This window comes from Polyodon spathula, chromosome 3 (assembly GCF_017654505.1).
Source record: "Polyodon spathula isolate WHYD16114869_AA chromosome 3, ASM1765450v1, whole genome shotgun sequence".
NCBI classification, from domain to species: domain Eukaryota; kingdom Metazoa; phylum Chordata; class Actinopteri; order Acipenseriformes; family Polyodontidae; genus Polyodon; species Polyodon spathula.
This window is the reverse complement of record NC_054536.1, coordinates 41,103,836-41,118,943: the sequence shown is the minus strand read 5'-3', so window position 1 is coordinate 41,118,943 and position 15,108 is coordinate 41,103,836. Positions and strand designations below refer to the sequence as shown.

General features: G+C 37.4%; 1 protein-coding gene across 1 annotated transcript in view; it reads left to right on the top strand.

Annotated features, from left to right (window-relative positions):
* si:dkey-225n22.4 (collagen alpha-1(XXI) chain) overlaps positions 1 to 15,108 on the top strand; it is a 99,955-nt gene that overhangs the window by 77,517 nt on the left and 7,330 nt on the right. Inside the window, exons 20-29 of the mRNA XM_041245254.1 lie at positions 5,298 to 5,351; positions 6,535 to 6,588; positions 7,222 to 7,293; positions 8,210 to 8,245; positions 10,718 to 10,762; positions 10,847 to 10,879; positions 11,183 to 11,329; positions 11,418 to 11,472; positions 11,721 to 11,913; positions 13,918 to 13,992. Of these exons, the coding sequence (XP_041101188.1) occupies positions 5,298 to 5,351; positions 6,535 to 6,588; positions 7,222 to 7,293; positions 8,210 to 8,245; positions 10,718 to 10,762; positions 10,847 to 10,879; positions 11,183 to 11,329; positions 11,418 to 11,472; positions 11,721 to 11,913; positions 13,918 to 13,954 (726 nt within the window). The 3' untranslated portion in view covers positions 13,955 to 13,992. The remainder of the gene's footprint in view (positions 1 to 5,297; positions 5,352 to 6,534; positions 6,589 to 7,221; positions 7,294 to 8,209; positions 8,246 to 10,717; positions 10,763 to 10,846; positions 10,880 to 11,182; positions 11,330 to 11,417; positions 11,473 to 11,720; positions 11,914 to 13,917; positions 13,993 to 15,108) is intronic.

Here is a 15,108-nt window from a genome sequence, read left to right as displayed (position 1 = left end):
ACAGTTCATAAATCATCTGCAATTGCAATCATCATCATTCATTCATTGCCATCCATTCATTGTGAATGCTTTTGAGTCAACAGGTCTGATGCGTCTTGCATCCCAGATATAATAGACTTGGGGCCGGACCAAATCAAAGTTAGCACTTACCGAACGAGGATGCGAAAGCATTCGTTCTAACAAAACAGAAGAAAAATCCCAAGCGAATCTCGCGGAACCAAAACAAGACTACAAGTGGGTTGAGAAGGGGGGGCAGTTTGCTATCGCCCAACCAAATCTACTCAATTCCAGCTATAAATCACATCACAAGACTTTCACAGGACCTGATTTTATAGTCAAATAGTAACAAAAAATAACACTAAACATCCTGATATTTGCAACAACAAAAAAAACAGTACATGCCTCAAGACTCTCCACTGACCTCTTTATATCAAACACATGAAGAAACAGGCACAGTAATTTAGGAGCATCATTACCATTATGTAAAACAGTATGTAGCGCAAGTTTTGTACTAAAGCAGGTTCAGCTGTTTAGTTATTATTTAGTTTATTTCTCGAACTGAACATTTACAAAATGCAGAACACCCAGGAACACTTGGGACTGTAATTAGGAAGTGTATTGTGTACTGCAGCTTACTTGATTGCAGTAAACAAAAAAACTAAAACGTACAAAAAAAAAAGCCATTTACTAACTATCGCTCAGATTATGCTAATGAAAATGTATGACAATGTGCTTGCAGTGGTGTATTTAATACCGTAAATACAGCAGAACAAACTCATTGCAATTTAAACTTGTTTTTACTGAAGAATAAGCGGTATGTAAATCATAAGAGCTGTCTGTGTTGCATGCTGTCAGATCAGGATGTCACGAACACTGAGCATGTGAGCTGCAGCATGCTGTCTCCATACTACTGAACAACTGTACACAATTAAAGGTGCGGTCACCACTTCTATACACAGCACTTGCAAAATATGAAAAATATAAACATACAAAGTTAATGGAGAGATTAACCATTCAGCGCAATGAGGCAACAAACAAGCGAGTAGAGACACAAACCTGGTTGTAATGGGGTAGGTCTAGGTTTTACAACAGCAGTTTAAGATTGCACATAGTTACTGGTAAACCTAGTGGCCCCTGTTGGAAACACTGGTACTTGAGAAGAAAAGGTTGAAAACCACTGGAATTTACAAACTGTCATTGCACATACACAGAATATCCAAACTGCCTTAGCACACACATAGAATATACAAACTGCCCTAGCACACACATATAATTTAAAACCTGTCCTAGCACACACGGAGAATATATACATATTCAGTTGTTTCTTCCATTGCACCAGCTTTCTCTATTGTGTAGATCAGTGGTGCACAACTCAGGTCATGGAGGGCAGGTGTCCCTCCTGGTTTTTGTTCTAACTATACCCTAAATTAGTTAATTTGACCAATTAAGCTTCTTATTAGGTCCAATAAAGTACTTTAGGGTGCAGTTGGAATAAAAACCTGCAGGACCAAGTTGTGAACCACTGGCGTAGATCAATATTATAGCTTATATTTTTCTTCTACTGGTCCAATGTTGTATGTTTCTTTTTCAAACAAAAGGCAGACTATATTTAAATAGACTATATTTAAATAGACTGACATCTTTTGCTTCTGACACAAGTTAAAGATTGCTAACATCATTTGCTGCACCTCTGTAGATCCAAATTGCTGTGCTAACTTATAATAAAAGATAAAAATGTGTATATGTCCTCAGGATTGTTGATCTCATGTGGTCTTCCTTTAACAACCATGTAACATGTCATTTGTTTAAGTTATGAAAATACGTATTTAGTCTGTGGAAAAATCTCTCCTTCATCATAACATTCATCCCAACATGTGACAGAAAATACTGCATTGATCCTACACAGCCACACTAGTAGGACATTCAACAAACTGATAAATATATGCTGAACAAATTCACCTAGTAACATCATTTAGCCTATGTACTGTGCTGCACAGCCAACATCACATTGTGCTGCATAAACAACATCACATTGCTCAGCTTGTTTGGAGACATTCCCTGGTGGTTGGTTCTTATTTAGGTGGTTTCTAATATAAAGTGGACAGATAAATACAAAACTGTATATATAAACTGAGAACAATAAATAAACTTTCAGGATATTTGTGCTAAAAATAAAGGTTAATGTTAACCCTGTCCATAAATCAGCCGCTGCACCTGCTCCTAAAATTCTCTGAAGGTTCCAGATGAACGGAACAAGGACAATATTTTGGTAGAAATTAATTGCAAGTCATTTAGGTTGGTTTCTTTTTTTTCTCTTAGTAAAAATAAAAAAAGAACAATGCTCTATGAAAATAGCCCTCCCTTTAAAAGCAAATATATATATATATATATATATATATATATATATATATATATATATATATATATATATATGTATGTAAGCCCATGGCATAGGACTTATTTCAGAGGGGGTAAATTGTCCTGGAGCTAGCTATTTTGAGACCTCTACACAAAGCAAGTATGTTTAAATATTTCTGGGGCGTGCCTTATGAACACACATCTTATTTTACAACCCAACATCTACAAAAGCCAAGGTACTGTGGTTAGTGAAATTTTATCTTTGGTAAATGATTCATTCCTGCCCTCTAGTGACCATGAAAGGCACTGTATCTAACATATCCGTATGTGGTGTCAGTGCTTACTGCAGTATGTATTAGTAACTCCTATTTTATAAAGTGTGTTTGTCATTTCAGAATGGAATTTTTTCCTTTATAAAAGAGAGTTAATTCAAGACTGTAGTACAGTACCTCACAATATGTCTTTTAAGTCTGCTCAGATGAGAGAAAAGGTTGTCTTATAATCGGCTTCCCAATGGCAACCCTGTATCAATATTAATTAAGGTTAGGGTTGTCTAGTGTTCACCTAATTAAAAAGAATAATACATATCATCAGTCTCATTTTGTTGATTCATACTATTTTGTAAATAAATTAAAAAAATCTAATACAATTAATATCTTACAACTAGTCAAGTAACTAGTAATTTTTGACTGGTTATCAAACTTTAACTGCAAATAAAAATATTTTCAGTTTTCAAGTTTAGTTTGGGTGATTATGATATATAGATATCTTTAAGTGCCAAATAAAAAGTGTTGTCATTGTCTTTTCTTTACACAAAGTCCCTTCTCCGACAAGACCCCACTTAACACAGAACACATTGAGAATTATTGTAATGGCCTTTGACTAGGTACGTCTTGAGGAGAATTGACTCACACGCCTCAATCATGTGGCCAGATTACACAATTGAAGCATATAATCTATCCAATTGAAGTAGTGTCAGTTCCTTGTTATCAATCAGCAGGCTCTTGTACTGAAAATGTAGTTAAAGTTATGATTTCATCACGCACTGTCAACTTACTGTGCCCTGCATCAACCAAGCTTTGTCTTGGCTTACTTAATACAAGATCTTTGGCGATCTTTGGCGATAATTAACGATTTTATTCTTGAAACTAACTTAGACATATTTGCTTTAGTTGAGACTTGGTTGAAGCAAGACAAAAATACATCCCTGATAGAGGCCTGTCTTTCAGGTTTTTCCTTCTATCAGAAAGCCCCGCTTAAAGGATAAGATGGTGGTATTGCAACCATTTTTGGCAAAGAGTTGAACTTTTGTCATGAAAAAACAGAGGTTTATACATCATTTGAAATCCTATCTTTTTTGTTTCATGGCCAAACTCCTATTTTGGCTGCTGTTATTTATCGTCCCCCTAGAGCCAACTCTTCTTTTCTACCTGAATTCAGTGGGTTTTTATCAACAACTATTGTTTTAATGTCCATGTTGATGTCTACAGAGATCCTCTTGGTAGAGATTTACTGGCATTGCTTGAGTCCTTGGGTTTTATTCAACATGTTACCGGTCCTACTCATATTCATGGCCATACAGTAGACTTGGTTATCACTCATGGTCTGATTATTCAGAATTTGTCCATCAATGACCTAACTATTTCAGATCACTCTGCGTTTGTCTTTGAAATGTTATTACCTGACTCTATGAAACAGCCACCATGCTGTATTAAAACTAGATCTCTAAATTTATCAACTCCTAAAATGTTCATGGAAGCTTTGTTTGTTTTAGATTTTACTCATTCTGGAGCGGTCGGAGAGTTGATAGATAACTACAGTGCTCCCCTTTATAATGCTGTAGTCAGGAGTCATACTTAAGAGGCCAAGCTGTTTGTGTTCCTGCTTATAATGAGAATACTAGTGTTTATGTAATGGCATTATGGGGCAAATGGGAGCCTTGACTGTACTGCCTTATAACATGTTCCTCTGTATAACGTGCAGCCTTATAAAGGGGGAGCACTGTATAATGCCACTGACAAACACCATGGATACTATTGCACCCTATAAACTTAAGAAACTATCAACACAAATATTTTCTCCCTGGTTAATTATACAACACATATACACAAACGTATGTGTCGCAAACTAGAATGCAGGTGGAGACCTACTGAACTTTGGTACATTATCTAGGTAAATCAGTCTATTATTGACAAGATTAACAAATCCACAATTGGAGTGTGTTACACAACATACTCCTCCAGTAAGCTGTGACGAGTTTATGAATCACTTCAATAAAAAAGAACCAATCAGAAATGTTGACGTGTGAACATGCCTGGGCGTCATAGTTAAAAATACAAAACCTACAAAATGTGCATTAGATCTCATTCCTACTGCACTTTAAAAAGAAGTATATACAAAAATAAATACCACAGTTTTAAATATTGTTAACAGGTCTCTTTCATCAGGTATTGTTCCTAATTCTTTGAAGATATTAGTAATAAAAAACTTTGCTCAAGAAGCACGGGGCCTGTCAGGTACTGTCCTGTCCTGCTTCCGGTCCTATCTCTCAAACAGGTTTCAGTTTGTTAAAATTGAGGAGGAGATATCTTTTTTGTCAAGGGTTACATGTGGGTTCTTCACCCAATTCTATTTTCTCTCCATTTGCTACCCTTGATAATATTATTCGTAGACATGGAGTTGATTTTCACTGTTACGCTGATGATTCTCAGCTTTATCAATCCCTCAAGCAGGGTGATGGATCTGCTAATATTTTGAATATCTTCTTTACTGACATAAAAAATGGGATGTTTAAAAACTTCCTAATGCTAAATTCAGACAAAGCAGAAATTATGATATTGGGATATATATTTTTTTACCCAGACCTCATTAACAATGTTACAAAAATTTATATTTTTAATTTAAGAAACACTGAAACCATTTTTTTTTTTCCCATACAGGGTATTCAAGGACCTCTAGGTCCACCTGGGGTTGAAGGGCATGAGGGACCCAAGGTATGATATAAAATGTCTAGTAACTTTAATCAAATTATTCCTACACGCCTCTCATAAATATGTGGTTTGACACAGGAGAAACATTGGATCATCTTTTCATTGCATTTTAAAAAGTATACTGTTTTAATTTAAAAACGAATAGAAAAAAGTTCTTGTCTGCCATTGGGAAGCAGTATGGTCCAGTGGTTATAGTCCTGGGTTCAGATCCCACTGGCTGACTCGCTGTGTGACCCTTAGCAAGTCACGTAACCTCCTTGTGCTCCATCCTGCCGATGAGATGTTAAATCAGTGTCCTATTGTAAGTGACTCTGCATATAATGCACAGTTCACAGCCTACCTCTGTAAAGCGCTCTGTGGTGGTGGTCCAATATGCAAGGCGCTATATAAAAATAAAGATATTATATTATTATATTGTTTATGTAACTTTCATAGGGATTCCTAATCATTTTATCCTGCGATAACCTAATACATTACAGGTTGGAACAAGAGTTATAAAGAGTTCATTAGCAAGAGCAGCCTCTTACTCAAATAAGTGTTTTGGGTGAAATCACACCCACAGCAGAAGCATCATGTACTGTGACCAAAACACTTGTCATAAAATTCAGGTAGATCTAACTCTACTGTAGGTAGCATCAGTGTACTTGGAGAGAACAGCCTACCTCTCTAGTATAATGTTCTCAACTTTATGTGTCGAAATATAAGTCAACTTATGCAAAATAGAAACGTTTGACCTATGCACTGGATATGCTCTGTAGTTTTATATAATATATATATATAGATATATATATATTATATATATTATAATATTATATATAGTTTTGTTAACATCAAACAATAACACTACACTCTGCTGAAGCTCAAACACACTCAACATCCAACAATGACACTACACTCTGCTGAAGATCAAACACACTCAACATCCAACAATAACACTACACTCTGCTGAAGATCAAACACACTCAACATCCAACAATGACACTACACTCTGCTGAAGATCAAACACACTCAACATCCAACAATGACACTACACTCTGCTGAAGGTCAAACACACACAACATCCAGCAATGACACTACACTCTGCTGAAGATCAAACGCACTCAGCATCCAGCAATGACACTACTCTGCTGAAGAAAAAACACACTCAGCATCCAACAATGACATTACTCTCTGTATCTGTGTTCAGGGTGTTCCAGGGGTGCGAGGTGTACCAGGACTCACAGGTCATTCAGGAGAAAAAGTAAGTACCTGGTAAAGAGTCTCTGGATCCTTAACATACCACAGGTAGGGATAGGGCCTAGAGTTCAAACCTCCACAGACCAACACTGTCTATTTGAACGGTCTAAATGGGTGGAACTTGTTCAGACCTCAGTTAACAACCAGAGTGGTCTTCATATTTAGTTTTCCTGAATACAATTACTGTTGCATTAGCCAGTTTATGAAACTTTTAACATTAAGTTGTTTTGGTAAAATAAAAAAAATAAATAAAAAATGTGTAAAATCAATAGGCCACTGAGTGCATTCATCCCATACGTGATGTCAGACAGACTAACCTGAGCACCGACTGACTTTTATTAGAGTGTACAATACTGCTACATCACCAGAAAGAATGAAGACTGGAGACAAAAATGTGAACCACCAAGCTTTGGAATAGACTGGAATTGCAGAAAGCAGCTCATATTCTGAATAAGTATTGAATGTTGTTTCATGTGATCTGTGATAGGAAACAGCACAGCAAGGTCCAATACATGTTGCAGGAATTGTTGCAACTTATATGGGCTTGATACCAACTCTTTAAATTAGAAAGATAGCACTGTTCATGATACTAGGATAGTCTTGCATTAAATCTTACATTTTGTTTTCATTGTTAAAGGGAATACCAGGAGAGCAAGGTCTCCAGGGTTTACCTGGACCAATGGGCAATCCTGGACTAAAAGGACATAAGGTGAGAAACTGCCATTAAATAATTTTGCTGATACAAAGTAATTACCTTTATCGACCCTGTACGCAAAGATGTCCTTTGAATAATGTGGCACTGCGGCAAAGTGGTTTGCAGTGCTCAGGTGTATTGGTGATATGATTGTGAAACAGAAGACAGACAACAAAGTTTTATTTTTATAATCCTGGTCTGGTGACCACAAAGAATAATCCCAGGTATTGCACTATTCCAAAACAATAGGTTGCAGTGCTGAAATAATAAGACACAGTTTGTAAATAATAAACAAAGTAGAACACACACAAAGACACACACGTTCACAAGTACTGAGTGAGTGCTAAAGTGCTCCTGGTGAAATACAATTTATTCGTGCACAGTGGTGAAGTCTTTTGTCCGGGATTAGTGCTGGCCTTAAGCGACAGCTCCAGATCATGTTAGCCATCTAATAATAACAAAGAAGTAGATTTTAGACACAACAAAGCAAACAAAACTCACGGCAAGTTCACAGTACACCTTTCTCGGTTCAGTTTGACCATAATAAAAGGAACAGATCACCTAGCCATTTCCCCTTTTGTACCGTCAGTCGCTGCCTCTTCTTAGTGAGTGCAACCGTTTCTCCTCCAGCCGAGGTTACCACATCAATTCCCTTCTGGGTCGATGATTTGGTGTGTCGTTGCTCCGCCCCCTTTCTAGATGGCCGACTTCCACCAATCCCTGGGAATGAATTGTCAGGCCAACCAGTCCAGGGCACTCTGTTCCCTTTACACAGCGCCCTCACAGGTTGGCAGGATTCATTCTTTCTCTGTCACAGGAGCTTAACAGGCCTTTATTTTCTTATTTGCTTTTAAAAGATATACAGTTTTGTCTCTGTAATGGTGTACATTTGAACACAAATAATTTTTTTTTTATATGAATGTGTTTCTAGGGTGAAACTGGAGACCCTGGAGATAAAGGAAATCAGGTATTTATTTTCTTTTGTGGAAGTTTTTTTTTTTAATAATTATGGGGAAATGGAAAAAAATAACTGGACTCTCATACACTTTTTATATAATATTATACTAAATATATTTATTGTTTGCACAGCCAGATTTTGAGTTGCCTGTACCAACAAGAAGAAAATTGATAATTCTAAGTGATTGCTCATTGTGCATGCCCTGGTAAGGAATTTAATTAAAGGCATATTTCGGGACACTCAGTTGGTGAGGGGAGGAAAGAAACTACTGCACAACACAAGCAACGCAAACTACTTATCTTTCTTTTGTAGATAGGCTTTTTTTATTCCTTCACCTTCCAGTGTCCATGGGCAAAAACAAAAACAGAGAAATTTAATTTAAAAAATAAATAATTAAAATACTCCAAATCAGTTCACTTTCTTGTTTACTGTTCAGAAACTGTTTTAATCAGCCTATCAGTGCGTCTGTACTGGCTTTTCATGTGACCTGCTGTACTGTACGTAGCAGGTGGGACAAAGTCAGTGCAGCATTGTTTTGGTTTAGGTTGCTAAAATTTAGTTTTCAGCATTAGACATAAAAGATGGACAACAAAGCAAAATAAACAAAGTATATTTTGGCTGATGATCGTGTCAAAACAATTCCCAAACAAACTGTACATGCAGATGGAAGTAATGGTTTGCACATCTTGTAATGTGACTTAAAGAAAATATGATCAATCGTTATAACTTCAGAATCACACATTAAACAAAAGATTACTGCAGAGGCTGCTGAACAGAACGTAAAACAGAGGTTTTCAGAAAACAAACTGGAAATTCAGCGAGGACAAAAAGGTATTCCTGTTTTAGTTGTACCCAAGTAAAATCAGCACTACAGGTACAATCAAGCACAGCTACCTCAGTTCAAACAACCTGCGCTTTACTTTTTAAACACAGTTAGAATTGTAGGCAGGTTTTCTTTGTTTTGACTCGGTACTGATACAATAAATTCCTAGATGGGACAAATAACATGACAACAAACGTGCTGCATATATGGGCTTTATTAAAGAATGCGAAATATTAAAGTAACCGAGTTTTGGGACTGTTTCTAATCGATTTCCACATCTGTATAACTTGGCAAAGCTTTGCATTACACTTCCAGCCAATTCACTGGATGCAGACATGCAGTCTCAGTGTATGGACAAATCCACACCAGACAGAGAATGTCAGAAGCAACTGTTGGGAGATGTTGCATTCTTGCCTTTTAACAAATGACAGCACTCTGTTTTAGCAAGGAAGCAAGTACCACTATTTTTAGGCTTTTATAGTGCTCTGAAATATTAGATGTATTTGATGTTTAAACTGGTCCACGAAAAGTCCGTGAAAGCCTAATTATAATCCTAATCCTAATTGGATGACTTGACCATGGGCATATGATTGAATCCATTTGTCCCCACTGCGTTTGGCACTTTGCGCTGTCTTATGTTTTTAGTGTCAAAAACAACACCTGCCATCACTTCGCCAGTAGAACCGGACTCACAAGCGCACAAAGAAAAACACGCATACCCAATCATATTACTGCAGGTTATCATGATTGGATAGCCGCATAGCTGCAATACAAACAACTCACTCAAACCAGTAGAGTATACTGTTGTACCGCGAGACAGTACAGCAGAACATATAAGACATTTCCTAACGAGAAAATAACATTTTCACATTTTACGCCTGGGTTTTCTATGTTTACTCTAAAAATTGGGACAAATGGCATCCCGGCAGTAACTCAATCGGGACACAGGACAAAGCCCCTAATATCGTGACAATCCTGATTTTATTGGGACGTCTGGTCACCCTATCTGTAACTAAACTTTTCCAGATTCCCCAGATTGTACTTTATTCTATATTCTGCTTTTTTATATACTGGCATGGAAACAGAAGCCTAGAAAAGGGTGAGTGTTTTGTGGGGTATTTATACTTGAAAGCACTTTTTGTACAGTCTGCTATATTGATTTTAGTTCAGTAACTATAACTCCTCCTGTCTGAATGAGTGTGAACAATCAACTTAATCTTAGCTTTCAACCATATGCAGTTGCGCTTTAATGCTTATTCTTAAACTCCAGTGCTCCCTGTTTTATTTAATGCATTTTATACTTTTGCCACCGGTGGCTGGACCGATGAAGTGCAGTCTGAAAAAAACAAGAATGATTCAGTGGCAGTCAGAAAAAAAAAGGATTGCAAAGCTGCTGCATTTTTAGTCATTTCACTGCAACAGTCTTGCAACAGACTCAAGCGTGGTGGAACTGAATTCATAACAACTGAATGCTTTTGGCCCTGTCGATTTTTAGGTGGCTTTAGCAAGCATCATCATATAAGCATTATGTGATCTGTGAGCTATCAGTTCAATGTGCAAGTCCTGGAGATAAGGAGGCCTAATACCATAGCCTGCCCAGAGTTCACACTGTCTTGAGATCCTTTTTCTTCATCTTTTTTAATGCAATATTATTTCAGGGTGACCATGGTGTAGCTGGAAGTCCTGGAGCCCCTGGAGTACAAGTAAGCTGCCTTTCATGAATTGTAGACTCTTATTTTTAATCTTAATCAGTATAACTTCTGACCCATTGTGTCACCCTTTCATAGGGCCAAGCTGGACGCAATGGAGAAAAAGGAGAGGTGCGTAGGTTTTACCTAAATATTCTTTGATTTTTTGGGGGGGATTTTTTTTCTTGTCGTTTCGCAATTACCATTTTTTTATTTTGGCGTTACAACCCAGACTTGCCTGATGCCTGACTAGTAGGGGTAGCCGAAGCATGATGAGAACTAACCCCAGCCAACCTTACTCCCTAACCCCATAGTAGGACAAGGGCAACTGTGTGTTCAAATTCCTGGGATACTGACCGTTTCTATAAAAAATGGTTTTACATCTTCTGTGCAGCAATACTATCCATGTCTTCAGTTTGTTTTCTTGACCATCAGAAAGGCAAACCTGGAGATGCTGGAGGAAGAGGGACTCAGGGGATTAAGGGAGACTTTGGACCAATTGGACCAGTTGGACCTCGTGGACCTCCAGGACAAGAAGGGTTACCAGGACAACCAGGCATACCTGGGTTTCCAGGGAAACCTGTATGTACAGTACGCCAGTTTTCTTGATTAACATGAAATACACTAAAGAGATAATATAGACTCATTAAATACATGATTTATTTTTCAGGGAAAGCCTTTAACAGATGAACATGTAATAAAGCTCTGCACTGATGTTCTTAGGAGTAAGTATTTTACCTATTATTGTTATTCGTGCAGACCAGGAACATCTTATAGATGTGTTCAATAACACATTTTCCAGTCATGAACCTGACCTTCTAAGAGATAAAACATGTTTTGTTAACAGATTAGACCATTTAAGAATGCATTTGTATTCAACCCAGAAGACTCGAGATCATGGCGGACTTTATATAGTTAAATTCTTTTTTTTTCTAATTTAACACATTTTCTAAACGTACATTGTGTTCCCTAGACCAATTACCTCAGTTTCTTCAAACCATGAAACCTGCGTGTCAACAATGTGAAACAAAGCCTGGGTCACCAGGTTCGCCGGGGCCGGCCGGTCCCCAGGGAGCCACCGGAAGCCCTGGGTATCCAGGAAGGGTGGGAAGGCAGGGGTACCCAGGGGCACCTGGAATGCATGGTGCTCCAGGAATAAAAGGTAACAAAGGCTATGGCAAACATACTGATCTCAACATTAGTCAGAGTGCAGCTTCACCTATTGCGTATTCCAAGTAGCAATAGACCATCGAGATAGGTCTCTCTCTCACTCTCGCTCTCTCTCTCTCTCAACATGGAGGCTCGCCACACAGACTCTGGTTCTTTTCCCTTCTACATGACCCAACACACAGATTTGAAAGAAAAGCACTGACATGCACTTTAATTTGATTACAAATAAAAAGAAACAAAACAAAAACAAACACCCAGCTCCCTCGGAGAGCTAGCTAAACATTTGTCGGTTCCCTGACTTACTTTGCAGGACGGCTGTTTAATTAAATAAACAAAAAGTAAATATTTAAAACAAAAGACTACACAAAACACAAAGAAAAGGGCACGTTGGCCAAAGAAAACAGTCTTAAATAACGAGTACCTTTTAAATGTATCTCCTGTGGCATTCGCTCTCACGCTTTCTATATCTCCGTCTTTTTCTCCTAAGCTCTTTTAAACTGAGCCTGGAGTGGGTTTTTTATATACTGTGGCTGGAGCCTTAATTACCTTATTAAGGCTCCAGCCACATTCCCACGGGTTTTTATCTGGATGGGGAATTCAACCCCGTCTATGCAAGCTACACTTCACAAGACCGGCTTTTTCAGCAGTCTCAAACAACAACAAATAATGATGGATGACTGCCCGCATGTAAACACACACACATGTAATATACACACACACATGTAATATACACACACACACACACACACACACACACACACATATATATTCATGCTCAAGGCTCCTTCTACTCAGCAACCTCAAGTAGACTGGTTGCTGACTATTTATATCTGCCAGTTGACTCAAATTTGCAATAATTACCAACTGGCAGTAAAAATGAACCAATAATAATCAAATTAGGGCTTTCCAGTCCGTGACCTTCTGGGAGGTGTAGTCCTGTCCGCCCCACATGGAAAAGGCTTAAATGTACACAATTTAAACCAATTCCGTCTAGCATTATTTACTGTTTTAGATTTAAAATGAACATTGTGTTTCATTCTAGATAAAATAAGTTAACCTAGGAAAAAACAAATAAATAGCAAACAAATAAAGAGCACAGACCCTGAGTTTCTTACCAATATAGAAAACCCAGCGAGAATAGTTTTACAGGAGACTTAGTGCCGTGCTGATGTGTGCACTCAGAGTCCCTAAGGTTACAGGGAGCTCATAGTGCCCTCTATGAAACACAGCTCAGTCAAGCATGATAGAGACTCAGGAGGAATTATCGTGGGGAACTCCCCAACTCAATCCACCCATTTAAGAGGAGAAACCATTATATGGCTGAAAATAAACAAATACACCACCTTCTCCCAGAAAGACATATACTTATGTGCAACCTACATCCCCCCCTTGTGACTCCCCCCTATTATAATGAGGAATATCTCGAAAACCTCCAGACAGAGATCTGCCATTACCAGGCCCAGGGTAATGTGCTGCTCTGTGGGGATGTCAATGCCTGGACTGGCACAGAGCCTGACTGCATTAGCACACAGGGTAACAGCCATATGTTTGGACAGACCCCATTTGTACCTCACACCTACATTAATAAACAGAACTAACTCTGACTGTGCAGTAAAAATGGAAGACAATTAGTGCATGGTATATGCATATGCATATATATATATATATATATATATATATATATATATATATATATATATATATATATATATATAATTATATATAGTGCATATATATATATATATCTAATAGTATATATATATTATATATATATATAATTACTTATTCATAGTTTAAATGCAGATATCTATGATTCATTTAAACTCAAGGAAGAATAAAAGACATTAAAGACTACCATTAATTATACTAAATATACTGTATAATATATATATATATATTGGGGCAGATTATTTTAGGTGATATGTAACCCTGCTGGAATCTGACAATTTCTTTTTTTTTTTTTTTTTTTTTTTTTTTTTTTTTTTGTTATGTCCACTATATATTGGACAGAAGGGAGACACGAGGTTTAAAAGGTGAAGGGCACCCTGGTTTACCTGGCCCGCCTGGTCCAGCAGGTAAAAATTCTAACCCGTTTAAAATGTTTTAGTAATATATTAATTGATTTGTTGAAAAACATATTAATTGTAAAAATGTTTATGCTTTAATACTAACAGGTCCAGGATTGTTAAATCTAGCAATTTAGACGTTAAATTGTGGGGGGGGGGTGTGTATAAATATTTTTACCTCCAGTCACTGTTAAACGAGCACTTACTTTTTTTGTTGCTTTGACTTTATTTAATATATATCTCAGAACTTTCAACATTACACTTCCTGTGATAAACGAATGTTGTACGAAAATGAAGGTTGCAGCTAACTCCAGTCATTCACATTCTATTGGCTCCCACATTTTACTCAATCATATTGCAGCAGCAGTGAGGAAACAATACGCTTCTGCAGTATGACTAGGGTCCTGTGTTTTACGTGACCTGTTTTTTTTTTTCAATTATAATTCGATTAGTAGTTACTGACGAGTCTACAAATGCAAAAGATCAGTATGTTTTGCACATTTTGTTTGTTCTCCAAGGACTATTGAATACCTTCAAACTGAAAGCAATATTAGCCGATACAGTTAATCTGCACTGTGAATGACAGTGGCACAGGGCGTTGTGAAATGTTTAAACGCATTTGAAGTTAATTTTAATAATGTGACTGGATTTGTCTCCGATAATGCCAGTTACATGATCAAGGTTTACAATGACATTCTTCAAGGTTTACTGCTAAATTCAGTACATATGACTTGTAATGCCCACATAATAGCCATTGCCAGCAATATCTTGGCAAATTCTTGGCAAATAACATTGCCCAAGCAGAAAACTATGTTTTAAAGACCACCTGACGGAAGAAATCCAACAAGAAGGCTGTACTTTACCCATAAAGTTGCCACCTGCGCCATGCATAACACGATGGGGTACTTGGTATTCTGCTGCTGAATATCATTCCAAATACATCCCTTTTTAAACAGGCTTCGTGGAAAAGGAAATGCACATTTCACCAAACATTGTAGTTTTAAAGGACCTCCAGAATTTGCTTAAAGATGTGCAAAGTTTAAAATCTCAACTCTCCCTAATTGCAACGCATGCCAAGAGACTGGTAGATCTGATTCAGTGGTTTGAAAGCCGAGAAGTGAGAGT